Source organism: Zootoca vivipara, chromosome 11, assembly GCF_965207765.1.
Source record: "Zootoca vivipara chromosome 11, rZooViv2.hap1.1, whole genome shotgun sequence".
Classification (NCBI taxonomy): Eukaryota; Metazoa; Chordata; class Lepidosauria; order Squamata; family Lacertidae; genus Zootoca; species Zootoca vivipara.
The window spans coordinates 35,322,751-35,349,590 of record NC_142594.1 but is presented as its reverse complement, the minus strand read 5'-3'; the positions used below and the strand labels follow the sequence as shown (position 1 = coordinate 35,349,590).

The 26,840-nt window shown below is 41.6% G+C and overlaps 1 protein-coding gene and 1 long non-coding RNA gene across 2 annotated transcripts in view; one reads left to right on the top strand and one right to left on the bottom strand.

Annotated features, from left to right (window-relative positions):
* Positions 1 to 18,190, bottom strand: part of LOC118091915 (macrophage mannose receptor 1) — a 40,811-nt gene extending 22,621 nt beyond the window's left edge. Inside the window, exons 1-13 of the mRNA XM_035129502.3 lie at positions 18,032 to 18,190; positions 15,413 to 15,814; positions 14,053 to 14,226; positions 12,678 to 12,842; positions 11,165 to 11,278; positions 10,202 to 10,345; positions 9,099 to 9,281; positions 8,215 to 8,372; positions 7,417 to 7,530; positions 4,970 to 5,085; positions 4,035 to 4,183; positions 2,625 to 2,824; positions 1,318 to 1,439 (exon numbers count right to left, since the gene is read on the bottom strand). Of these exons, the coding sequence (XP_034985393.3) occupies positions 1,318 to 1,439; positions 2,625 to 2,824; positions 4,035 to 4,183; positions 4,970 to 5,085; positions 7,417 to 7,530; positions 8,215 to 8,372; positions 9,099 to 9,281; positions 10,202 to 10,345; positions 11,165 to 11,278; positions 12,678 to 12,842; positions 14,053 to 14,226; positions 15,413 to 15,814; positions 18,032 to 18,092 (2,102 nt within the window). The 5' untranslated portion in view covers positions 18,093 to 18,190. The remainder of the gene's footprint in view (positions 1 to 1,317; positions 1,440 to 2,624; positions 2,825 to 4,034; positions 4,184 to 4,969; positions 5,086 to 7,416; positions 7,531 to 8,214; positions 8,373 to 9,098; positions 9,282 to 10,201; positions 10,346 to 11,164; positions 11,279 to 12,677; positions 12,843 to 14,052; positions 14,227 to 15,412; positions 15,815 to 18,031) is intronic.
* Positions 18,191 to 25,038: 6,848 nt separating this feature from the next.
* On the top strand, positions 25,039 to 26,256 carry LOC148684263 (uncharacterized). The gene is made up of 2 exons (XR_015946386.1): positions 25,039 to 25,210; positions 26,007 to 26,256. It is a non-coding gene; the product is annotated as an uncharacterized LOC148684263 (long non-coding RNA).
* Positions 26,257 to 26,840: the final 584 nt, after the last annotated feature.

Here is a 26,840-nt window from a genome sequence, read left to right as displayed (position 1 = left end):
AGGCAAACTAAGGCCTGGAGCCCGGATCAGGCCCAATCACCTTCTAAACCCGGCCCACGAATGGTCCAGGGATCAGTCTATGGGTTATCTCTGGGAATCAGCATCTCTGGGTTATTTGTGGGGCCTGCCTGGTGTTTTGTTTGTTTGTTTGTTTTTTTACATGAGTAGAATGTGTGCTTTTATTTAAAATGCATCTCTGGGTTATTTGTGGGGCATAGGAATTCGTTCATCATCATCCCCCCCAATAGTCTGGCCCACCACAAGGTCTGAGGGACAGTGGACCGGCCCCCTGCTGAAAAAGTTTGCTGACCCCTGAACTAGGAGTTTAAATGGGCACATTTAGAAATCTTATAAAACTATCATGGGCACCACACCAAAATGGGTCCATAACAAGTGATGATGGATAAATAAGTTTCTGAAGAAACTGAGTATGAGGCAGAGGTCTGATCTGAACCCAAACAATCAGAACCAATATCTGACCCCACATATCATAACAAAACACCTATTTCACAGAAGTCAAACTGGTGATTCTGTAACCTATGTTTGACTTAACCCTTTCCCTGCTAACTGCTTCTATGTTGCAATACATCACCAAGTGATGTATTTGTTTCTTTTCGTTCCATTTAACAGTGTTATTACTCTAATATTTTATGTGGTGTGTGTGTGTGTGTTTATATATATACTCACCGAGTATATAAAAAAAACAATTAAATTGTCCCTTTTGCTATGCATGCAAGCAAAAGATGCCTTTAAAAAGTCACAATTTAAAGGGCTAATAACCTAAGGCTGAACTGATCTGCTCCAACCCCAGAACCAGCTGGACTGTACATGGGTAGCAAAATTGTGATACATGTTGCAATTTGGGGGGTGGGACAGTTGTGTTCCTTCTGGGTTCAAGCAGCTGGGAGTTGCCTCTTTTATTTCCCAGAAGTTTCCTGCCAGCTGTTGGCCATTGGAATGTTTGCAAAAGATGGTGGGACAAAGGGAAGCTGGGGGTGCCAATCTCAGCTCCTCCTTTCAGGAAAGCACAGCAAGCATGAGAGAGGGATGGCACTGGTGCTGCAATCTCCACTTCTGCCAGTTTGGGTTAATTCCTCTGTTTGCGATAAATGACATTTTCCAGTGATGCCTCGGGTACCGTGTGGTTTTTTGGCATGGCTGAAGTGTGTGATGCAGCAGGATTCAGAGTGTTAACTTTAAAAAATAAATAGGTTTTGGTATGTGTATTGGTTTGGGAGTTGTGAACTGGAAAGCTGACATTAAAATGCCATTAAACTGATTCTAAGACAATGAGGATTAACATTATATGAAACTCACAACTCTGATAGCATTTTCTGTTCTTCTTCACTATGAACAGACACGAGGTCTCCTCCAATTGCTCTACAGAAATCTTGTGCTTCAAGCCAAGATTTCTTGCTCTCTTTCTCTTTTTTATAGGCCTAAAGGCATAAAAATATAGTTAAACGTCAGTCATAATAATCTGTTTTAAATCTATAACATTCCCTCTCCCTGAATATTGGTAATTCCCGTCTTTATTTCCTAACCAAGGTTCATATCCTGATACTCTTTTCTGTTGGTTCTCCAACTTCATATTATACATCTGATTTGACTACATTTGCTTCTGAGCAATAGCCATTTCCAGCACCCATGTTTTTATCCCAACACAGCCATAAACATTTTATATTGTTCACCCCATTCCTGTGACTGTAATCCATTTTAACTTATTTAAATTTTAAATTGTTGCAACCCACCCTGGGACCTGCTGGTGAAGAGTGGATAGCTGTAGTAGTAAAAGTAGTAATACCAATTCAATTTAAAAGGCTTTTCTGGTCCTTTTCTTTGACAAATCACAAATTACTTCCCCCAAGTCAATTTCTTTAGCAAGGTCACATTTGATAGAAAAAAAAGTATGATGAACGCCAGTTTCCTAAATCTTTTTTTGCTTCTCTCACTGGCAGGGTGTAAAAAAATCTAGATAGCTATGAAAATTAGATGCATTGTGTTTTATTTTTGCTGTAAATCTCATTTAATGAGATAAGTGATGACATTTAAAACTCTTTCTAAAAAGTAAATTGAAGGATTTTCCCTCCCAGAACCAATGTTGCACAAGGCAAACTATCTGAAAGTTCTGGTGGATACTTGTGAGGCAGACATTTAGAATCTTATTCCAGTCCCTTAGGCTACAGAGTCACATATTTTAGGACTCAGCCAAATATGAAATGAACATTCTTGGTTGTTTTGAACCTTTGTTTGAATTCATAGATGACAACAATACATAGAAAACATTCCTTCTGGACAAAGACACACTCTCCATAAATATCATTAACCATGATCTATAGTTGCGATGCAAAAATCCATTCTGATCCACTTCTAACCCCCCAGTGAGCTCCATTCTGCCCACTCCTCCAATAAAATATAAAAAGTCTGTACTTCAAATAAAGTACAGTTTAAAATATTGAAGTAAAACTCCACAATAAAGAGAGTCACAGAAAAACCTGCACTGAACATTGACTTTAAAACTAAAACTACACCCTCAAATATCTCAAATGGTTTACTGATCGAGAAGAGCCATTTCTACATTGCCTTGCTATTTAAACAGACAAGAACTTGGACGCAAGTTCTACCTTGAAGCACACATTTCTAGTACTGCTTGAACGCCATCCTTCTGGGCATGGAGGTGGAAGACTTGAGGTGGGGGCAGGAGTTGTTGTTACACCTTCTGCCCATTGTTTGCAGATGAAGGCTGCCTCCTCTTCACAGTTCACAACATCCCACAATCCAGCTGCAGTCCCCGTTCTCATGGCAACACAGCCAAGATGTTGTCCTTTTGGAGACACAAGACAAGAGCCACATCAATTGAATTTCTGTTCCTATGTGTAAAACTACTACTACTAATACTAATACTAATAATAATAATAATAATAATGCAGAAGCCCTTTGTGAAATATCATTCCAATTAGGCTTCAGGAAGTACTTGACACACAGCTGTCCAATGCAGGTTAATTCTGCATCCAGGGCAGCAGTCTACCATCTCCACCTGTTATGCCGGCTGACACCCTATCTGCCTTCACCCTGTCTCACCAGAGTGCTGCATGCTCTGGTTATCTCCCGCCTGGACTACTCCAATGTGCTTTATGTGGGGCTACCTTTGAAGGCAACTCGTAAACTACAGCTAACCCAGAATGTGGCAGCTAGATTGGTGACTGGGAGCAGTTGCCGGGACCATATAACACTGGTCCCAAAGGATCTGCATTGGCTCCCAATACATTTCCAAGCACAATTCAAAGTGTTGGTGCTGACCTTTAAAGCCCTAAACAGCTTCAGCCCTGTATACCATGAAGGAGCGTATCTGCTTCCATTGTTCAGCCTGGACACCAAGATTAGCTCTGAGGTCCTTCTGGCAGATCCCTCACTGCAAGAATTGAAGTTACAGGGAACCAGGCAGCGGACCTTCTCAGTAGTGGCATTTGCCCTGTGGAACACCCTCCCATCAGATGTAAGGGAAATAAATAGGGAAGCTTTTAATGTTTAATAAATTATCGTATTTTAATATTTTTGTTGGAAGCCGCCCAGAGTGGCTGGGGAAACCCAGCCGGATGGGCGGGGTATAAATAATACTGTATATTCCGGTGTATAAGACGATTGGGCGTCTTATACTTTTCCAGTTAAAAGATAGGGTTTGGGATATATAGGGTTTGGGATATGCTCGCCATATAAGAAATACGACCCGGCGTATAAGACAACCCCTGACTTTTGAGAAGATTTTCCTGGGTTAAAAAGTAGTCTTATACACAGGAATATACAGTAAATTATTATTATTATTATTATTATTATTATTATTATTATTATTATTATGACTTTTAGAAGGCAGCCCTGTACAGCGAAGTTTTTAACAGTTCATGTTTTATTGTGTTTTTGATATTTTGTTGGGAGCTGCTCAGAGTGGATGGGGCAACACAGTCAGATTGGTGGCATATAAATAATAAAATTATTATTATTATTATTATTATTATTATTATTATTATTATTATTACCAGGCATTGCTGAATTCCAGTGGGTGAACAGAACACCATCTCCATTGGTCCAGTTAAATGTCCCTGGTTGCTGTACGCCTGAAAGGCCAATCCAGAAATATTTTTCAGAACGAAGCCCAACTTGACTAGTCAGGTAGGCCTGTTCATATCTGTGGAGAAAAATAAGTAATAAATGCATTAAAAGTGGGTGCTTTTTTTTAAAGAAAAAGTTAATTTTCAGGACTGGCCACTCTGTACATCAAAGCAGATGTGAGTTCAACAGCTATCAATCCAAAGTGTCAGACTCCACTACAGAATCATTGTGGATGGTGATACCTGTAATTTATATGAGAAATGTGCTTTTGTCCTGCTGATCAAAATGCTGAAGGAGATCTTCAGATGCAGAAGGAGATCAGAAGGAGATCACATGCAGAAGGTAGCTGTATCATTGGGTACATGTGTGTTCAAATTGCAACTTAGAGGTAAATGTTCTAAATGCCTTGTGTGGTTGTGCTGCCTAAAACATACACAACTCATGAATGCTGGGAACTGTTGTTTACCCCTCACAGAGCTGTAATTCAAAGCACCCTTAATAAACTACAGTTCTCATGATTCTTTTTTCCGAGGTGTGTGCGCCAAATGTATGGTGTGTAGACAGCTTTAGTCTTATGTGGTGCTTAGGTGGGCCTGTTGCAAGAGTGTCATTGAACCAGTTGGGTATATTGACCATAGTACTATTCAAAGCAAAAGGTAAACACACACACATACCCTAAGCTTTCAGGTCCATTGTCACTAAGCAATACATCTACATATTGCATGTACCAGCACAATCCATACCAATTATTTATCTGCTTGTAATCTTAGAATATTCAGAAATAAACCATTTTTTGCATTTTATCGATATTAAAAGCACTTCTATTTGTTCCTTTCTTCTGGAAAGAAAATCTCTTTAGTACCTGTTTTCCACAGAAGTCAGAGATCCCTTATTTGTTTCGCAGAATTTCTTTGCTTCTGAAAATGTTACAAATGTTTGTCCAATTAAATAACAATAGACACCATGCCTTTTCCAACCCTGTCAATATAAAAGAAACAACCACCACTTATTATTGCAGTATTAGGTAGGAGACATCGAGGTTTTGCTTTAATCATTTTATTTTCTCATTTTACAAATATTATAACAAAGATAAATTTACATAGGCAATTTTTAAAAAACCACATCTTAATATCGACCCCTCCCCCCTTTCTGTGGTTACTTATATATTTTACCACTACATAACCAATTCAAATAAATTTACTGGTTATCCTTTATATTCTATTTAAGTTATTCTCACTGCACGTTTTTATGTCAGTTCTGCTAATGATTTAAGATGAGGGTTTCTTTTATATGCCACCCCTCCTTTGTGAACACAGAGCCCTCCTTCCAATGACTAGCTAGTTCCAGCTGCTCATTGCTAACAATTCTCTATTGAAGAAGAAGAAGAAGAAGAAGAAGAAGAAGAAGAAGAAGAAGAAGAACATGGAATATTGAATTTATTTTATTATTATGTTTATTACCACTTCCAATCAATAAGAGCACTAGAATCAGATCTAAGTGTAGGATTATTGTTATTTTGTTAATTTTGCCTAATTAGATAAATACCCCCTTCCAAATTTTTGAGCTATAGGGCAATCCCACCACATGAAGCATGAAGTACCGATCCTCTTTCCCTGCATCTCTTCCAGCATAGTGAAGTTCCTTTTATAACATACGATAGTTGTAACAGGTGTCCAGTACTATCCGAATATTATCTTTAAAGTAACTTACTGAAAACACATTGGAATTGAGGGACTGAGTTTATTTTAATGACGCTGCTGAAAGTTTATTAAAACAGGAATCTTGGTCCAGCTTGAGGTACCACAGAAATTGCATGGACATCTTTGAGAATGTTGTCATTCTCTAAATTGGTGCAAGAGCCTTTACATCTGCATAGAAATTAATACACTGGCCATTTCATACAGTCATTGAATTGTAGAGTTGGAAGGGACCATGGGGGTCATCTAGACCAGCTCCCTGCAATGCAGGGATATTTTGCCCAACGTGTCGCATGAACCCATGACCCTGAGATTAAGAGTCGCATGCTCTACCAACTGAGCTGAGCCCAGGCAATTGATACAAGAGTCTAGAGCAGATTCTAGGGGAAAATCTGGTAGAAATCCAGATGATGAGTGTGACTTTTGCAAACTGTTTCTAGAGCTGAACATATGAAGCTGTCTGCAACAGAGTCAGACAGCTGGTTCATCTCCTTCAGTAGGGCAGAAGGTTTCCAGGGGTGTTGTACAAAATCCTCTTGAAATGTCAAGGGTTGAATACGAGGCCTGCAGCATATGCTCTGCCCCTGAGTTGCATCACCAGCAGTTGTGCCCATCGCTATTTTGAAAATTTCAGTTGGGTGAATTTTTTTAATAAACAAAATAGAACAATCCTGATAACTAGAGATTGAAATAAAACTGAAATGTTTAAAAAATACGAAGCAGTGAATCAATGCTGAAGGACCTTCAATGCACCCATAACATCTCCAAGACATACACATAATCTCCACGTGCCCCATATCTTTCTCTGAACCAGGAAATGCTTCATGCATTCAAAGGAAAATTCACAAATGCATGCAGACCATTATCTGAATCAAATGAAGGAATTGCACCGCCCCTGTAAGCAAATACAGTACTCCCATAAGCACCTCCACCACATTTGGTTACTAGCTATTATCCATAAGAAGTGAAGAATACTTGGTTCCTAGTGAATTACTCTTAGCACTTGATGCCTTGGAGACTAAGACAGATATATGGGAATGTTTCCTGCTGCTGTTGGCAGTGGAAGCAGGGTATCTTGCATATATGTAGTGGATCTGTTCTCAAGTTTAAACATTCTGGAAACAAAATATTAAAAAATAGAAAAAAATAATTGATGTAGTAGCTGTTTGAGATCCATGGCTGCTTATCTTGGGGTTTTTTTTAAATGTAAGATCAGCAAAAAAAAAGGACTCTTCCCTACTAATAGGCACAAGGGTATAATTACCCTTTTGGGGGGGGGAGCAGTAACTATTGATTAGAAACTCTCTATTGAAACTTTCTCCAAATTGATATTGTCTTTCAATCTTTGATAAAGCAGCCTTCCCACGGTCAGCAGTAAAAAGGGAAAGAAGCAAAGAAAGCTGACCCATGATGTAGTTGTTGAAGAGAGGAGAAGAGGCTTGAGTGGCCATGGGAAGGGTATGAAATTGGAGGGGAGGGGGAAGATAAATTTTACAGCTCACCTCAAGGCTAGAGAGACCTCTGCATTAATGGACAGTTTTAGGAATAGAAATAGTTTGTGTCTGTGCATATTTCACTTTTTAAACCACCACACAGTTTACTTTAAACTTACTTTCTGGCAATTTGGATCAGCAATTTCAGGTTCTCCAGGAAGAGATGCCAAAGGTTGTCTTTTACAGATGTAACCAAGTTCCGCTTCACAGAAATAATCTGCCCAGTACCCATTCTAGAGATGGGAATGTGAAAAAATACAAATATCAGTGAAGAGGGACCCACTGGCTTTCTCATTTTCTTCCTGCTTGATGCCTTTGTGTCAATGCAAAGCTTTCCATTTTTGCATGAGTTGGACAACTTCACAAAATTCCTATTACATTTGAACTTCACTGAAATCTTCAGCTGAAACTAATGAAGTACAGTATTCAGCTTGAGGATCTGATACTTCTTCTGCTGATGATTAGGACATTGAGTTGGCATGATGGCAGAGAGAGCAGTGGCAGGAAGGAGGAAGCAGTGGCCAGCCAGCTGGCCTGGTAATCTGTTTCCAGTGCTGCCATTGTAAACCAGCCTGTGATCCTCGGATGAAGGACAGTATAGAAATTTAAGAAGAATTGGTCCCACTTGGCTGGAGAAAATTCAAGGGATTAGTGAAGGTAAGTGTGTGGTGTGGAAGCTAGTGAGGTGTGGGGCAAGGTCTAGCAGATGATGCGGTTGGCAAGTGAAGCCAAACAGAGCTTCAATTCCTAGGGCAGCCTAGAAAGAGGGAATGATTGTTAAACCATTCTGGGAATTTTAGCTCTCAATGTGCCAGATTGTCCCTCCATCCATTTATTCAATCTTTTGTGTAATAGGCTGAATAAATGTATTGAGGACCAAGGGAAATACATCTCTCTTATAGGATTCATATTTTTACCTCCTCATTCATAACAACGCATTCATTTTGAGCATCATTTATTTGTTGTGGTTTTCCTTTCTGCCACTTGGTGAATGTCACGGTAGAACCATCACTCCATTCATAATACATCTGAATCTTCTGGTCATTCAGTCCTATCCATAGGAGATCTGTTGGTTCTAAGAACATAAAGCCATCTTATTTATTTGCCCCCAGTCCAGAGTGCCTAGGATCCTATTGCACACAGCCCTATGGTGCATAGATTTGGAAATGGGAGACCACTTTGAACTGTAGCTCAGTTTGACATGTGCAACTAGTTACATAAAGATTAATGGAATACAGAACTACAAATGAGTAGCATCTAATTGACCAGCATTCGCCAAGCTGGTAGGGTTGCCAGACTCAATAGAGGACAGGACTTCTGTGCCTTTAATTGCCCTGCTCTCTTTTGAGTCTGGAAAGCTTAAAGAGAAACCAGCAGACCCGCCGCTTGGAAATTAAACAAAGGGTCTGCTGGTTTCTCTTTAAGGTTTCCAGACTCAAAAGAGAGCAGGGCAATTAAGGCACAGAAGTCCTGTCCTCTATTGAGTCTGGCAACCCTACAAGCTGATGCTCTGCAAATATTTTGAGCTCTAACTGTAATCATCCCTGACCATTGGTGATATTGGCTGAAGTTGATGGAAGTGCACTAGGTTGTGGAAGGCTATAATAGTCGGTGTCATCTCTCATATTTGACTTGTTTGTGCACCTTAATCACTTAAACAGACTATCGTTCCGTGGTGCTTTTCAATAGGGGAGGGCCTTAGTAACATTGTATAATTGTATTTGCTTGGGGGGGGGGAACCACCCTCTCTCTTTTACACACACCAAATACCAGGAAAACAGAATTTTCTGGATGTACTCACTGTAGCCTAGCTGAGAAATGACAAAGCTGTATTCTTCAATGTTATGTATACTTATTAAATCTCCACCTTCCTTTCGACAGGACCATAACGCATTCTTCCATGTCTTAAGATCTCTGTTAAGCCGGTAACAGTGACCTGCATATGCAGCCCAGCCATCTGGACATTTAATTGGTTTAAAGCCATCTAAACAGAAAACAATTATATCTAAGATTGTATGACTGGATGATCTTTATTGATCTGCCATTATGCTGTCATTGACTCACCTGTGTGCCAGGACCCCGTGACCCCACCGTTCCCCTAAGGGGGTGAATAACCAGACAAGACAACAGTATATAGGCTTTATCGGTTAAAATTGGCCACAACTTTATTTGTTACAGATGTGAACAATTTGGCACAGGCATTGGGTGAAGCAAGACTACAGCACTCCAGCCTGTCTGCTGGGAGTGTATCTAAGGCTAAGCCACCACCAGAGGGGCCCTATGACCTACATCAAATAGGGGTGCCCCCCTGAGGGGTCCTTGTTGGAGGAGTGCTATGGCCCTGTCCCCCATCTAGGCACCAGACAGAAGCTGCTTCTCCTGGATTCCTTTAACAGGATACCTTCCACCAAGGAGGGGGAGGCAGAGTCTACAACAGGCATCCCCAAACTGCGGCCCTCCAGATGTTTTGGCCTACAACTCCCATGATCCCTAGCTAACAGGACCAGTGGTTGGGGAAGATGGGAATTGTAGTCCAAAACATCTGGAGGGCTGAAGTTTGGGGGTGCCTGGTCTAAAACCTCCTCTCCAGCCAACACCAAGGTTTACCTGATGGCTCACAAAGTTGTGACAATTGCTATGAGGTAAACGAAAACCCAATGCCTGGTGCCAATTTGCCTGGCCCCGAATACAGTGGTCGACATAGGTACCGCTCCAGCGGAAAGGTAAATGACATTTACATGTGCTGCTCTGGTTCGCCAGAAGCGGCTAAGTTATGCTGGCCACATGTACGCCAGTAAAGCGAGATGAGCGCTGCAACCCCAGAGTCGTTCACAACTGGACCTAACAGTCAGGGGTCCCTTTACCTTTACCTAGGTAAACTTCATTCCCAGTTTATCATCCTACCTGAAGGAATAACAGAAGCATCTAGTGAAGAGTTTTCTTTTTTACAAATGTATCCAAGTTTCTCTTGACACTTATCATTCCCCCACTTGCCATTCTTAGACTGCATTGATCCACAGATTTTTTCTGTTTCTGGGGATGGGCTCCCTTTAAGAAAGAGTGAGACAAGTGATTATTGAGTCCTGTGTTAGCACTGCAATGCTGCAGTTTGAGTAGATCTTTCACAAAGCAGCCTACAATATTTTAAATTAGCACAAAACCATTTAATATATATATATATGGCCAGAAACGATAAAGTTGAAACTAACCAGCATAGAAAAATAATAAATGAGCCACTTTCCAGTAAACTAACCTAATCCATCCATTGCCCCTTCATCAAGAGCTTTTGAAAAGGCTGGTGAACAATGAAGCAAACCACCTGAGCTGGATAATAAGTCCAAATGTGTATCCGCTATGCAATTGGAAGTGGGTGCTCTGTGATCTACCTGATAACTGGAAATCTCTGTTTGGGTTCAGGTACCTTTTCACTTTATTGTGACTACTGAATTACACCACAGTTCCATATTCTATGCAGGAGGAGGGCACATACATTACTTTAAGAATTATGGCACAAATTGAGGTTCTGCTAAGTGTCAATTCCCCTACCGCTTCAACACTGTGATGGGAAAATATGCACTAAAAGATTGCTGTCTCCTATCAGAGCTCTTAAAAAACAGAAGAAGCTGAATGGACAGAAAGTGAAAGATCTCTTAGGGAAAGTTAACAGTACAAACTATTTGGTTTAATCATTGTAAGAAGGCTACAAAGAATTGTTTTTAAATGCCGCATGATTATTCAAAACTAATTCCTTTAGGTAGTATATTCTGGATATTGTAAATCCCTTCAAATTTTTGGCATTTCTGCCTGAATATTAAGCAGCAATGTTGTTCAGCATTGATCTGATTGTTGGCACAGTTGTTCACTCACCTGGAGCCCAGTTTAAATATCTGAAAGGGCGGTTGCCAATCCACTGCCATCCACTGTCAAGATCCAAACTGTTCAGACCAATCCAGTAGTAAGTAGCTATACCATTTATTAATCCTATTCATGGAAAAGAAAATCAATTAAACTGTATTACATAGCTAGGAGATTTATATTGATGAAGCTGGGGGGGGGACATAACAGGATATCAGATCCCCCCCCTCTATAAAGCTGGGTACCAAACAGAAATTAATCAGAAAAAAACTTTTCATCTGGTATGCCAATACAATGCTTCAACCAGCATCAGTTTCTACCAATGAATTTCTGCTTTTCATACAGTTTTTGAAGACACATGGGTCTTATGTCTAAAAGTATTGGGAAAGTGAGAGACAATGTAAGATTATGGCTTTTCGTTCACAACAAAGTCAGAATTGTATTCCTCTGATTAAAAAGGAACATGACACGGTGCATACAACACCAAAATAAATAAATGTAGAGTTTCAAAAGTATTTTACTATATATTCTCCAAGTATATATTACATTTTTTTCAACCAAAAGGCACTTTAAAACACCAAAAGAACAATATAACAACAATAGGAAGGTGATGATTTGCACAAAAAACTCATCTGTGTAAGACAGCTAATAATAATAATAATAATAATAATAATAATAATAATAATAATAATAATAATATTTGTACCCCGCCCATCTGGCTGAGTCTCCCCAGCCACTCTGGGCAGCTCCCAATCGAATATTAAAACAATACATAAAATATTTAAAATGTCCCTAAACAGGGCTGCCTTCAGATGTCTTTTAAAAGTAGGATAGCTGCTTATTTCCTTGACATCTGTTGGAAGGGCGTTCCACAGGGTGGGTGCTACTATCGAGAAGGCCCTCTGTCTGGTTCCCTGTAACCTTACTTCTCGCAATGAGGGAACTTCCAGAAGGCCCTCGGCTCTGGATCTCAGTGTCCGGGCTGAACAATGGGGGTGGAGACGCTCCTTCAGGTATATAGGACCAAGGCCGTTTAGGGCTTTAAAGGTCAGCACCAACACTTTGAATTGTGCTTGGAAACGTACTGGGAGCCAGTGTAGATCTCTCAGGACCAGTGTTATGTGGTCCCGGCGGCCACTCCCAGCCACCAGTCTAGCTGCCGCATTCTGGATTAATTGCAGTTTCCAGGTCACCTTCAAAGGTAGCCCCACGTAGAGCGCATTGCAGTAGTCCAAGCGGGAGATAACTAGAGCATGCACCACTCTGGCAAGACAGTCCGCGGGCAGGTAGGATCTCAGCCTGCGTACCAGATGGAGCTGGTTGACAGCCGCCCTGGACACAGAATTAACCTGTGCCTCTGTAGTGTAAGGCTGTGTATGTACACATTCTAAGATATTGTAGGAGTGGAAAGACACTTCTCATAATTTTTATGAAATTTATGCTTAGAACTGAGACAGTATTGACTAATTAGCAAAATATCGCAAGACACTGATTGCTTCTTCAGGTATGCCTTGTTATGTACTACCTGTCATGTATGCTTGTTCATGTAAATCAGTGATGGTCAATAATTCTGCATTCTGTTGCTGGCAACTTTTTCTTGCTTGGTACCATGTTAGAGCTGAGCGGGAATTGATTTGATAGAGATCCCCTGTCCAATGGTTTCTGGTCCAGAAGAATTCATCATGGTCATCTGTAAGCATTGTTAACTTGAGTGCCAAATCTTCAAATCACCTGTGATTAAGCTAATTCTACAGCTGAGATATATTTGATTCTTTGATGATCTAGATTCTTTGAGTTTTCCAAAGAATACTCAAAGCAATCCGCAGAAACACAGAATTTGTGTGATCAAGGGGCAGCTCAAGCCCCACTCCAAGCGTTCACATATTAGGTGTGCTTATATACACATACCTAGATATCTAACCATTTGTGCTTCCCCAGGACCTGGAAACCCTGTGTGCAATCAGGACTTCAGGTTCCAGGATAGTTTTGATGAATTGGCTTTCTCCCTGTAAACATCCATACCTAATGCATGAATGTACCTGCACCCGTATGGCCGGTACCAGTCCAGGGCTCTTCCCACCACACAGCTGTTTTGCTTCACCCCATCTCCACTGACACTGCTGCTGGGAGGACATCACAGTGTCTGCCCCACTCACTGCATGAGCCACCACTGGACAGATCTCAAACTGGGAGGGACCAGACTCAGGCCGAAACACTTAGTTTAACCCAGGCATCCCCAAACTTTGGCCCTCCAGATGTTTTGGCCTACAACTCCCATGATCCCTAGCTAACAGGGCCAGTGGTCGGGGAAGATGGGAATTGTAGTCCAAAACATCTGGAGGGCCAAAGTTTGGGGATGCCTGGTTTAACCCATCACACAGAGAGGCCTATTCCCCATAGAAAAGGAGGCATCTGTTAAAGTTTTAGTAGTTCCGCTCAAATTGTACCTTCAGGTTCCCTCTCTGTTTCAGTTTTTCTGCCTCTGATAAATTGCATGCTTTGTTCAACATCAGAACCCAGTTGCCTCTCAGCTGCTCCCCACTGAACAGCTGGTGGTTGTGAAGACCAAGGAGTCAGGTGAAATCTGGCTGAAGGCTATATCCAGAAGGACCCATGTCTGCTCTACGCTTTGATTTTGGCCTGAACTGGACTACAGCCTCATCTCTGTTCCTTTTAGATGAAGAACTGCAGGCTTGATCCTGTAGGTAATGATAATTCATTTTGTTCTGACTTGCAAAGGAAAAGTTATTTCCACATTTTCTTTTCTTAAATTGCACAATCTGTAAAGATGAGGCAATAATAGCAGCTTCCCTTTTCTCTTTGTAGGTTAAACGTCCCTCTAAGCAGCAAATACACAATAGCATAGTAAAGGCTCAAACAAAACATTGTTAAGTGCTTACCTTTTACTGGACAATATCCGCTTAAGGAGTCTCTATCCACATCTGCTGTTGTTCCACACCAAAGTTGTCCATTTTCATCATCATCTCTTATGCACTCTGCATACCATTTATTCTTATACTTGAATGGAAACACACAGGGGGCTCCAAAAGCATTGCCTCCTATGGTATACAGAGCTAAAGGAACATTGGACAGATCATGTTAGGCTGGAATAATTTTGAACACTATTGAGAGGCAAACTCAAATAAAGCAGAAATAACGAAGACAAAGCCCTCTATAGGATTCTATGTAAACTCAGATATGCACGGTTTGTGTGTACAGCCTTACATTTTCACCTCAGTGGAATTTTGAGCATCCATCTCTTTGCATGTACACAGAATAAATGCATGCAATTCCTCCATTACGTGGAGTGAATTGTCAGCCTCTGGTGTCTCCAGGCAGGGTTAGGAAAGTAGAGGAAGGGTGTTAAGTTCTCAAAGGTGCCACCACCCAGCTGCCCATGCTGGTTGGTCCAGCTTCTACCTAGCCAAAGCTTGAACCCTCCTGACTGCCCAGCCATCACTTGAGGACATCAACCAGTACAGACAAACAGTCAGCGGCAATCAAGTATTGGGCTCTGTGTGTGAAATCTATAAAAACAACAATATTATAAAACAGTAATATGTATGTTTATATCAGATATATGAAAGAAAGCCACTCAAGCTTTTAGATATATGAAACATCTAAAAGCTATTACCATACAGGACAGTCATCCCTCCAGAGGGAAGGGAGATATACACATAGGGTTGCCATATTTCAAAAAGTGAACATCCGGACACAAAGGTTTTTGAGATATTTTTAAGGAAATCCGCAAAAATCCACTCTTCCAACATGGGTTGCCATACATCCAGATTTTCCCAGACATTTAAAGCAATTTTCACCCGGTCACAGTTTCCGATGGCCAAGTCCCGGTTATATACAGGATATTCTGCACGTATGGCAGCCCATATACACAGGAACATAATTTGAGAATGGGGGTGGGATAAATATTCTATTCAGTGTGGCAGAACATCTGATATGTAAAAAAGGATGTGTGAGAGTATTGTATTGTTTGTATGAAGGGGGATTTTTAGCTGCTTATTTTTTCAATTTGATCTTTAATTCCCTGACTGTATATATAGTTGGTGTTTATGTTGAGCCACTTTCTTGAGTACTCTGCCTTTAGATCCTATTTTGTCCTTCTGATATAACTGGAGTCTGGACTGATAGTTATGTGATTTGCATCATACCTATTTTGGGTCCCAAACGTAGGGGATTCAACATGCTGGAAGCAGATACACCAACTGAATATCTAAAGAAAGAGGATCAACTCTCTCATTTTACCTTCATAGCCCTTGGAACACAAGCTGTCTTTCGTTCCATAGATCTTCCAGGTGCTCTTGCTGTTGGCTACTTTAGAAAGAATAAGACGTTTTTTTTGGCCAGCTTCAGGATTTAAAAACAAATCCCCTTGTTCAAGTGCAAGGAGGCTCTCATTTCTGCATTCCCATTTCTGCAGTTCGTTCGTCTCATTACAGGGGGAGAGGGTGAGTGCAACCAGGTTTGACTTGGAAGGCACTGCCAGGCATAACGTCACTGCCATGTTCAAAATCTGATCGTCGGAAACCCACTTGAAATGTTGCCACTCATTATCCTTATCGCAGTTGACCAAGATGATGGAACGAGATCTCTGAGGTTGTATACAAAGCTTGAGGTTTTCATTATGTATCAGAAAGGTGTCACTTTCTGCAAAATCAAGAGAGGAAAAATTATAGGAACATGGTGAAAAAATTCCCCATAGCTTCCAACATGGCAACCACTGGCAGGATGGATAATACCAAGAGGCAATAAGATTGAAAGAGCAAAGAGAAATGCCTCTCGTGTTAATTCTGCATTTTACAGTGCTGCATCTTAATTTATCAGAGGTCCATAACTTGCTTAATTCCTAGCCAGACAACTGACTTTGATGTCCTTCTTGCAAATCCTGTTTGCAGTTTATTTTATTCTGAATAAGTTTGATTGTTCTCAAAATGCTACATTTTTAAAGGTAAGTGGTTTTCTAAAACAAAAAACTCATACCTTTATAAATAAAGCTTTTTAAAAAAGGATTTTTTAAAAAATATTTCACTCCTTTTGAGTGCCAAACTAGACATGATGCGAGACATCTGAGATTGAATCTTCCTTATGGTTATTTTTTATTTATTTTTTGCTGAAAGCATGGGGTGGGGGCAATTTGGACTGGAGAACAGAGGCGAACAGGTTCACCTATCCTTCCACATCTGTGCCCTGAAGCTATCTGTCCCCCTGCCACCCACCCCATATCCTGCACTGTACAGGGAATAATATGCTGGCACCAGCATTCTGTGAAAATTTTTCCTCTGCCCCATGGCTAAAAACAGCTTTAGTGGAGGATTTGGACAAATGTATAGCTGGAAAAAAGTTTAGCTCCTCTTGCCTACCCAAACCGTTGATCTGATCCAAATATTCCCCACTTGTCTGCTTTTATTAAAACCAAGACATCTTCTATGGCCCTCAGTATGTGGTGACCAACTGATTTCCTATTTGTTTATGTACAACCATTTGCTATACCGCCCATCAGTAGGAATTAGTCTGATGGTGAATTTAAAACAACAAAAACACACACAAGACATGGGAAATTGTTGTTGTTGTTTAGTCATTTAGTCGTGTCCGACTCTTCATGACGCCATGGACCAGAGCACGCCAGGCACTCCTGTCTTGCACTGCCTCCCGCAGTTTGGTCAAACTCATGTTTGTAGCTTCGAGAACACTGTCCAACCATCTCGTCCTCTGTTGTCCCCTTCTCCTAGTGCCCTCAATCTTTCCCAACATCAGGGTCTTTTCCAGGGAGTCTTCTCTTCTCTTCTCATGAGGTGGCCAAAGTATTGGAGCCTCAGCTTCAGGATCTGTCCTTCCAGTGAGCACTCAGGGCTGATTTCCTTCAGAATGGATAGGTTTGATCTTCTTGCAGTCCATGGGACTCTCAAGAGTCTCCTCCAGCACCATAATTCAAAAGAATCACACAGTATCCTAAAACTAGCATCAACAGTCATAAAAAATACCAGGACAAATTCTTACCTAATAGATACAGTAAAAACAGTCATGTAGGCTAACAGCCTACATGATCATAACACTCCAGCCATACCAATAAATAACCTGAGAAATATCACACTGTATTCAAGAACGGTAAGGATATGATGCTGTCCTTTCATGAGGAAGGGGTGTAATTTAGATTTGCTAAAGTGCAAGGGATGCACTCAGTGGGATCCTTCACTCTGAAGGGAGGCTCTTTGATCCTGCAGTTTTCTGTTCGCAAAACAGGAAGGAAGGCAATATTTTGGCATTTCCCATTCCTCCTGTACACCATGTATTTCCTCCCAATTTGCTCCAGAGACTTGGGAGACCCCTTGGCACAGCTTGGGAAGCACGTGAGGAAGGAGAAATGGCAAATATTGTCTCCTGACAAAAGGCTCCACTGGATCAAAGAGCTCTATGTCAGTGCAAAGGACACCAGTGGAAATAACAAAATATGCCTTTTTTGTTGTGCACATAAATATTTCAGATACTCTTCTTGCTTAATATTGTTAAAATGTTATTGTTGACGCATTTCTTATATTTACAGTTTATTTTTATATTGTGAAAAAATAAAGTAACAGGATACAACAGAGCATTGCATAAAGAAAGAACAAATTCTTTCTTGCAACAGTAAAAACTCATCATGTAAATTACATTCAAAATAATGTTGACTGTGCTGTTATTGTAATTTAAACCTGATTTTATTGCTATAAGCAGATTCAATGTTTAATTAATTCTCATTGTATCTCCTGTTGCATGGATTTAACTTTAACCAAGCAACATTAACTTCCAGAAGATGATTTAAATGTCAACAGTTAAATTTATTGAAGATGCACCTTCACTTACTAAAGTAACAATGGTGGAGCTTACCTGGTACCTGAAAAGTCACTTGAATGAGGACCAAGAGATTTAGGAGCAAAAAGGAAGGCATTGGCCACAACCAAACCTACCACGCAGATCCCATGGAAAGAAGACAAATCCAAGTCTGCTGCTTTTGAGTTACTTCTTCATAAATGAGTCAAGCAGAATGAAATTTTCACTTCTGTGTTTGACATGTTATAATGTACACAACACCAAATTTTGCAATACTGCAATTTTTTTGTCTTAGGCGAATGTAGCAGTGGACTCAATCTGAATACAGTACACCAGGGCCAGAAAATCCTCTTGGCACCCTTGAATTTTGGGGAGATTGAAAGGGGTCCTTTGACTCTTAAAGGTTGGGAGGCACTGATATAAAGGAAATCTTTCTTGGCTACAGGGAGAAGTCAGCAGGTTGGCATCTTCAAGAACTGTAGAATATGTGGAGGGTAGCAGGATATATAACCTGTACATGTACGGGATTCTTACTTCATAGCCGGTGACACTTTTTTCTAATGAAAATAGGCAAATAAATATGTTGCACTTCACATTTAATGTCTTATATTGAGCTTCACATTTAGAAGGATTTTTTTTTAAAAAAGACACCCAATAGTTGAAATTGATGAGGCTCTTTATATTTCTGGAGAACTAAATTTCATTTTTACTATTTCTTTAAATTTATTTATTACTTTTATACCATGCTTTGATGAGGCTCTTTATATTTCTGGAGAACTAAATTTCATTTTTACTATTTCTTTAAATTTATTTATTACTTTTATACCATGCTTTCTAGCCATGGACGTTAAAACTGCTCAAAAAATTCATATTTTGGTGTAGGTGTGCAATGGTGTCCTTGCCTGCCTTTCACTCATTAGCACCTGCCATGATATGGATATGCTGGAACCCATAGGGCTGACAATGATCAACACAGCATCCTACCTTCTTAGAATCATAGAATTGTGGAATTGGAAGGGACCCTGAGGGTCATCTAGTCCAACCCCCCTGCAATGCAGGAATCTCAACAGGCGGTTCCCCCATCCAATTCTAAACCATATTGTTTCTTTAAAAAATAACATTTTATAGTCTTGGTTGCAGCTGACTGGGCATGGTTGCAGAGACCCGTTTTACTTCTGGCTGCCCAGATAAATTTGTAAATATCATTCGGCTCCTCCATGATATATGATAGCAACAATTGCAGATAACACTGGCTTTCAAAGTGAACCATTCACAGTGGGATCAGGTGTTGAATAGGGTTGTGTTATTTCCCCAACTCTATTCATTATTTTTATTACCATGATCCTACACTTTGTCGACTGGAAACTCCCCACTGGAGTAGAAATCATATATCAAACAGATGGAAAGCTCTTCAATCTGAACAGGCTGAAAGCAAAAAGTAAGGTTACTGTAACTTCCGTCATAGAGCTTCAGTATGCTGATGACAACATAGTGTGCGCATGCTCAGAGGATGACCTCCAAACCATCCTAAATATCTTTGCAGAAGCTTACAAAAAGCTTGGGCTATCACTCAACATCCAAAAAACCAAAGTGCTACACCAACAAGTACAAAATAACCCATCTGCATTGCCACAAATCCAACTCAGTGGTGTAACGTTGGAAAATGTTGATCACTTCTCCTACCTAGGCAGTTACCTTTCCACAAGGGCCAACATTGATGCCGAAATCCAGCATCGCCTGAGCTCTGTGAGTGCGGCTTTCTCCCGACTGAAGTGCAGAGTGTTTGAGGACCGGGACATTCGCAGGGAAACCAAAGTGCTTGTTTACAAAGCTATTGTACTACCAATTTTACTATATGCTTGTGAAACATGGACCACTTATAAACGCCATCTCCAGCTCCTCAAAAGATTCCATCGACGGTGTCTCCGAAAATTTTTACACATCACTTGGGAAGACAGGCAAACTAATATCAGTGTACTGGAAGAAGCAAAGATCACCAGTGTTGAAGCAATGATTCTTCAACATCAACTTCGTTGGACTGGTCATGTTGTGTGGATGCCTGATGATCGTCTTCCAAAGCAACTACTCTATTCTGAACTTAAAAATGGAAAGCATAATGCTGGTGGTCAAAAAAAGAGGTTTAACGACTGTCTCAAGGCAAATCTTAAAAAATGTAGTATAAGCAATGACAACTGGGAAACACTGGCCTGCGAGCACTCCAGCTGGAGAACAGCGTTTACCAAAGGTGTCATGGGCTTTGAAGACACTTGATCTCAGGACGCAAGGGAGAAACATGCTAAAAGGAAGGCACACTTAGCAAACCCTCACCATGATCAACTCCTGCCTGGAAACCAATGTCCCCACTGTGGAAGGACGTGTGGATCCAGAATTGGCCTCTACAGTCACTTACGGACCCATTGTTAAAATCGTTTTTATGGAAGACAATCTTACTCAGCTATGAGTGATCACCAAAGAAGAAGAAGAAGAGGAAGATTTATATCCCACCTTTTCATCTGACAGGACAAAATATATTATCCTTTCTGGGGCAGCAGAAGCTAACTGCATTTTATTCATATAGTCATGAAAGTGCTACAATTTAAATGAGTTTAAAATGCAAAATGGTTTGTGTTCATAGCATTTATTTATTTTTGTAAAATTATGTTTGGCAAATGTGGTTTGTTTGTTTGTTTGTTTGTTTTGCTATAACAAATCAGGAATATGGAAGCAGCTGTAAATAATGGAATAGCTGGGGCTGTGAGGGAGAGATGTTGATTCTGTGCTTCAGAACTGAAGTAATGCAAATTGCAATCTAAAAGGAGGACCCCTTAAGACCATTAAGTCCAGGGTCTAAACTCAATTAGCTGCACTACTGCTCTTTATCATTCCACATACAGAAGCGGACTGGAGTGGCTGTTGAATATTCAACAGTGGCATTGGGCTGGCATCCTGGACTTCACCTTATGCAGCAAGTTCGTTTAGCAGAGTAGGCCAAGTGGCTCTGCCTTCCAGTTGGGAAGATGGTGGTTAGGGGGCTTAAGAGGAATAGGCAGAGGAATATATTGGGGAAAATTGCACACAAACATGTTTTTCCTCAGAAAACTTCACACTAAGATGATGTTGAATTTTCAGGACCCCATGAATGTAAATAGGTGGGGAAATGTTGAGAAATGAATGGGAAAATGACAAGCCACAGCCCTCCAACATCTGCCACCTAAGGTGATCACCTGACTTTGCCCAATGGTAGGGCTGGTTTGCTCCCAAGGTCTCCTTCTCATTACAGAACTTTGACAGAGCAGCACTGTATGTAAAGGTCCTCTTCCCAAAGGACAAGCTTGATTAGACCAAAGGCCTATCTAGTCCAGATTGTGTTCTCAAAATAGTGAAGCCCTATGGGAAGCTCATAAAAGTGCAACAGCATTCTCCCACTTGCGGGCCTTAGGAGCTGGCATTCTGAAGTCTTCTGCCTCTGATAATGGCGGCAATATAACCATCATGACTAGAATCCATGGACAGCCTTCTCCTCCGTTAATATCTCCGCCTCCACCCCCGTAGAAACTATTTTGCTATGCTCTGTGTTCTCCTGCATCATTATGCTGAGTGTTTTTTCTTGTCCTCACCACCAGCAGCCAATGCCTATTTCTGGAACAGGGGCAGGAAATAACGCCAGGACACGAGCTATAAAGAACAACATGTGCAGAGGAGGTGGGGCGGATCATGGGGCTGCTGTTGTGTCTTGTGCAGTCCAAGTAATCCCTAGCCCCTTGCCCCCTGCCCCAAAGGAGAACTGAAAAATGTGACTCAAGCAGAAAGAGAAGTGAAAGCATTCTGTCATGTTCAGAAGTTTCCTGGAAAAAAATGGAAAAATTGTTCAAGGCACTTCTTCACTGCAGACATTGTTACTGTCTGGTCTGGATGCTACTAGACACTACTAGAATACTAGATACTAGAGAAGAATTAATTCAGAAAAAAGAAGGAAATGCTATATGAGCATCTCATCAGGGATTTCCAGATATGTGAAACCCCTCTGAACACATTATGTGTGTGTCTAAGTGAGGTCTCCATACGTGGACATGAGCTTGTTGTGTATAGATGCTTTGCCCCTGAGCTTTCTGGACATTGATTCCATTGATTCCAACCCCATTGATTGCAATTGTGGCCCTTCAGGAAAAATGGTTGTACACCCAGGAGGTATAGGATTGTATTGCAACACTGTAAAATTATCATACAAACTGAAGTTTTGCATGATTAGTAGTCATGTGATCATGAACTTCAGGGCCGTCTTATCATTGAGGCGTGCATTAGATTTGATGGCGCATTAGATTCAAGATTCCTAAGGTAACAATGGTGATGGAAGTGAAGAAGAGCTTACCTGATACCTGAAAAGCTGGTTGAATGAGGATCAGGAGATTTAGGAACAAAAAGAAAGACATTGGCCACAACCAAACTTGCCACACCGCTCCCATGGAAATAAGAGAAATCAGAGTTCGCTGTTTTTTAAGAACTTCTTGATAAATGAGTCAGGCAGAATGATATTTTCACTTCTGTCTTTGGCATTATGCACACGCACAGATTTTTTGCTAAACTTTTAATCAGCTTCCTTCAGAAAAAAAAACTATTTCTGCTGAAAATCTTTGGGTTATTTAGATTTATTTCCCATCACATAGGCTGGTGCAACTCACCAAGCCAACAAACAGTACACAGTGCTCTGGAAGGAAGTAGCTAAGAGATTCTCATTGATAACTATGCTACTGCTAAGCCATGACCGAACTCTGAGACGTTCTATAGCTGGGAGTCTGATTCTGACCTAAGGAAATGAGGATGAAAAGGACCAGAGGCAGATCCAAAGGCTATCCATTGCTACTAGCCATAATGGCTATGCTCTGTCTCCACAGTAGGAGGCAATAATGTTCCGGATACTATTTGCAGGAAACTGCAGGAGGGGAGCATGCACTTGTGCTGAGGTCCCACTTGAAGTTTTCTGTGGGAACAGAATACTAAAATAATACTGGCCATTAACTTGATCCCGTAGGGTCATCTTACAATGTAGTGAGAGACGGGGTGAAGATCAAGTTCCAGATCAAACAGATAAGGAATGTCTGTGGCTAAAGTCAGTGAGATGAGCTGCTCAGAACAAAGAGCTGACTGGAACTGTGTGAGGCCTGGCGTGTCCCAATGGACTTTGTGGGACCACAGACTGCATGGAGGCTGCGTGTGTTAAGGTTAAGATTCGAACTGCATCCTACCTGGGCCCACAAAGTTTACTCTGCAAGGTTTGCTGAGGAGAGTGAAAACTTGTTTGTAACTCCTGCCCTTTTTCTTGGCACCCTATAGATCAGGCACCCCCAGACTTCGGCCCTCCAGATGTTTTGGACTACAATTCCCATCTTCCCCGACCACTGGTCCTGTTAGCTAGGGATCATGGGAATTGTAGGCCAAAACATCTGGAGGGCCGCAGTTTGGGGATGCCTGCTATAGATACTTGAAGAGTGTGCAGCTACAGTCCTTGACTAAGAGCCATCTATGTAGCTCCTTCTTGTAATAACCTAAGTCCTGTGGTGTAGTGTGGGGAGGGCATTTATTTATTTTTAGGGGCACAACCAGGCACCCCCATGACTGGCTCCCTCATTGAGGCCAGAGTCGCGGTGAGGGAAGCTGTGCCCAGGTCGTACCAGCTCCATCTGGTACGCAGGCTGAGACCCTACCTGCCTGCGGACTGTCTTGCCAGAGTGGTGCATGCTGTAGTTATCTCTCGCTTGGATTACTGCAATGCACTCTATGTGGGGCTACCTTTGAAGGTGACCCAGAAATTACAACTAATCCAGAATGCGGCAGCTAAACTGGTGACTGGGAGTGGCCGCTGAGACCACATAACAGCGGTCTTGAAAGATCTACATTGGCTCCCAGTACGTTTCTGAGCACAACTCAAAGTGTTGGTGCTGACATTGAAAGCCCTAAACGGCCTCGGTCCAGTATACCTGAAGGAGCGTCTCCACCCCCATCATCCTGCCCGGACACTGAGGTCCAGCGCTGAGGGCCTTCTGGAGGTTCCCAGCCAAGTTACAGGGAACCAGGCAGAGGGCCTTCTCAGTAGTGGCACCCGCCCTGTGGAATGGCCTCCCACCAGATGTCAAAGAGAAAAACATCTGCCAGACTTTTAGAAGACATCTGAAGGCAGCCCTGTTTAGGGAAGCTTTTAATGTTTAGCAGACCATTGTATTTTAATATTTTGTTGGAAGCCTCCCAGAGAAGAAGAAGAAGAAGAAGAAGAAGAAGAAGAAGAAGAAGAAGAAGAAGAAGAAGAAGAAGAAGAAGAAGAAGAAGAAGAAGAAGAAGAAGAAGAAGAAGAAGAAGAAGAAGAAGCCTGGCTCCAACTTGTGAGGGAACTGCAGAGGCAGCTTCCTTGCATGACGGCCTAACTGCGGCAGCTGGCCACAGCTCCACTCCCAGGCTCCAATGCAAGAGTGCACGGCCTGCACCACTTTATGAGGCTGAGGTAGGGCAGTCAGACCCCAGCTGTACAGGGCTACCAGGGCAGCATGTGTGTGCCCTTGAAGCAATGCACTTGCCCCAGGCAACAGTACCATATGCTCTGTCACTGTCTAGTTCTTTAAGAATGCACTGGATGATATTCCAAGCCCCCAACCCTTAAGAGAGCTGGAAAACACACACACACACACACACACACACACACACACACACTATTTATAGTCTCTGCAGGCTTTAGTCTGTTCTGAAATCTTGAAAGTTCCAGAGCTGATTTTCAGAAGGGTGAATTTAGTGGATGAAGTCAGTCCCAGCAATAATCACTGCAGGTTCTGGGGGCATGAAAGCAAAAGTATGTACAAACCACCCACACCCGACTTACCAGGCAAAGGATAAGAATGATGGGTATGTAACCTACTGCTGCGTATCACTTAAACAAGGATATGTGGGAAATTCAGCCTCATATAAACAGCATGCGTAGTATGAAGGAGTTAAAACCATAGAGTAAACTATTTTTGCTAGACTTGACTGGGTCATACCCCCTTACATTGGGATGAAGGAGGTGAAGTTTCTTTGTTCGCCCCTCTTCCATGATGTGAATCTGGCCATGGAGGACACCTGGGCTTGTCACTCCAAGCCTACCCCACGTGTTTAGAAACCATGTTATTAAATTTTGCAACTTAGTTTTTCTGCCTGTGTTTTCCTTTCTAGTTTTCTATAGGAAACTACATGGATCTCATCTTTGGAAACTTTGTAAGTAAAAAAATCTTTTTAAACTTACCAAACTGTGTGGCCTTTTCTACGCTAAAGGGAAACAAAGGGAAGCTTTGTGAGTGAGTTAAAGTGGGATGTTTTAAAGCTCTAACAGTCTACATTCCCATGCTTTACTTTGCTGCATGTTTCATTATTTTAAATCTCTGCTGGGCTTACTGACTGGAGAGGGCTTGCCCATCTCTGGATCTAGGCATCCAGGAAATTATTATTTTATAATAATCAAATACCAACAGGTTACATATGCTCCGTGGGAGAGCTGAAGTAGGGAGTGTGCATTATTATGGGCAACTAACCCAGGTGGCACTGTGGGTTAAACCACTGAGCCTAGGGCTTGCTGATCAGAAGGTTGGTGGTTCGAATCCCTGTGACGGGGTGAGCTCCCATTGCTTGGTCCCAGCTCCTGCCAACCTAGCAGTTCGAAAGCACGTCAAAATGCAAGTAGATAAATAGGAACCGCTACAGCGGGAAGGTAAACGGCGTTTCCATGTGCTGCTCTGATTTACCAGAAGCGGCTTTGTCATGCTGGCCACATGACCTGGAATCTATACGCCGGCTCCCTTGGCCAATAATGCGAGATGAGCGCCGCAACCCCAGAGTCGGTCACAACTGGATCTAATGGTCTGGGGTCCCTTTACCCTTTAGCTTATATTACCTTAGAACAGTTAGGCATGGTGTCTGTTGTGTCCTGTCTGTAGGCCTTGAGTCCTTGGAAACAGGTTAAGTTTAATGTTGCTCAGATTTTGTTTTTTGTCTAATTATGGTGTTCTTTTTTAAGCACCTGCAGTTATTTTTCTGGCACCTATTTGAAGATCACAGTGAAAGCTGAGATGGAAGGGCAGACACAGACTGAGGCAGCAAAACCCATCTTAAGAGAGAGAGAATGGTATTTGCAAGCATGCGACTGTGCTCATGTGTTTACTGGTCTTCTTAAAATTTTGTGGCAGTGTTATTGACTGCCATACATACGGAAAATCCTTGCATATGTGATTTATGTAGATAAAACACTGTTAATGGTTCATGTTAAAGAATCGTAAGTTATTTGGCTCTGTCACTCCTATTGCAGTGAGTTCCTTCAGAAACTGTTAATAAATACCTTTGCCATCCAAAAGAGCACCAAGAATCGATACTAAACACATTACACTTTCATTGTGAAAGATGCATTGAGTGCATAGTCACATGCTACCTTCTTTCGACATTTGGATTCATGCTTGCTGATATGCTGACAAAATATTTATTCCAATGCTTTAGTTCCTCTTCTGGGGAAATGCTGTGGAAGGAGAAGCAGCCCTTGGTTAATTAAGCAATTTCATAGAATCATAGAATCATAGAGTTGGAAGAGACCGCAAGGGCCATCCAGTCCAACCCTCTGTCAAGCAGAAAACACCATCAAAGCATTCTTGACATATGGCTGTCAAGCCTCTGCTTAAAGACCTCCAAAGAAGGAGACTCCACCACACTCCTTGGTAGCAAATTCCACTGTCGAACAGCTCTTACTGTCAGGAAGTTCTTCCTAATGTTTAGGTGGAATCTTCTTTCTTGAAGTTTGCATCCATTGCTCCGTGTCCGCTTCTCTGGAGCAGCAGAAAACAATATTTCTCCCTCCTCCATA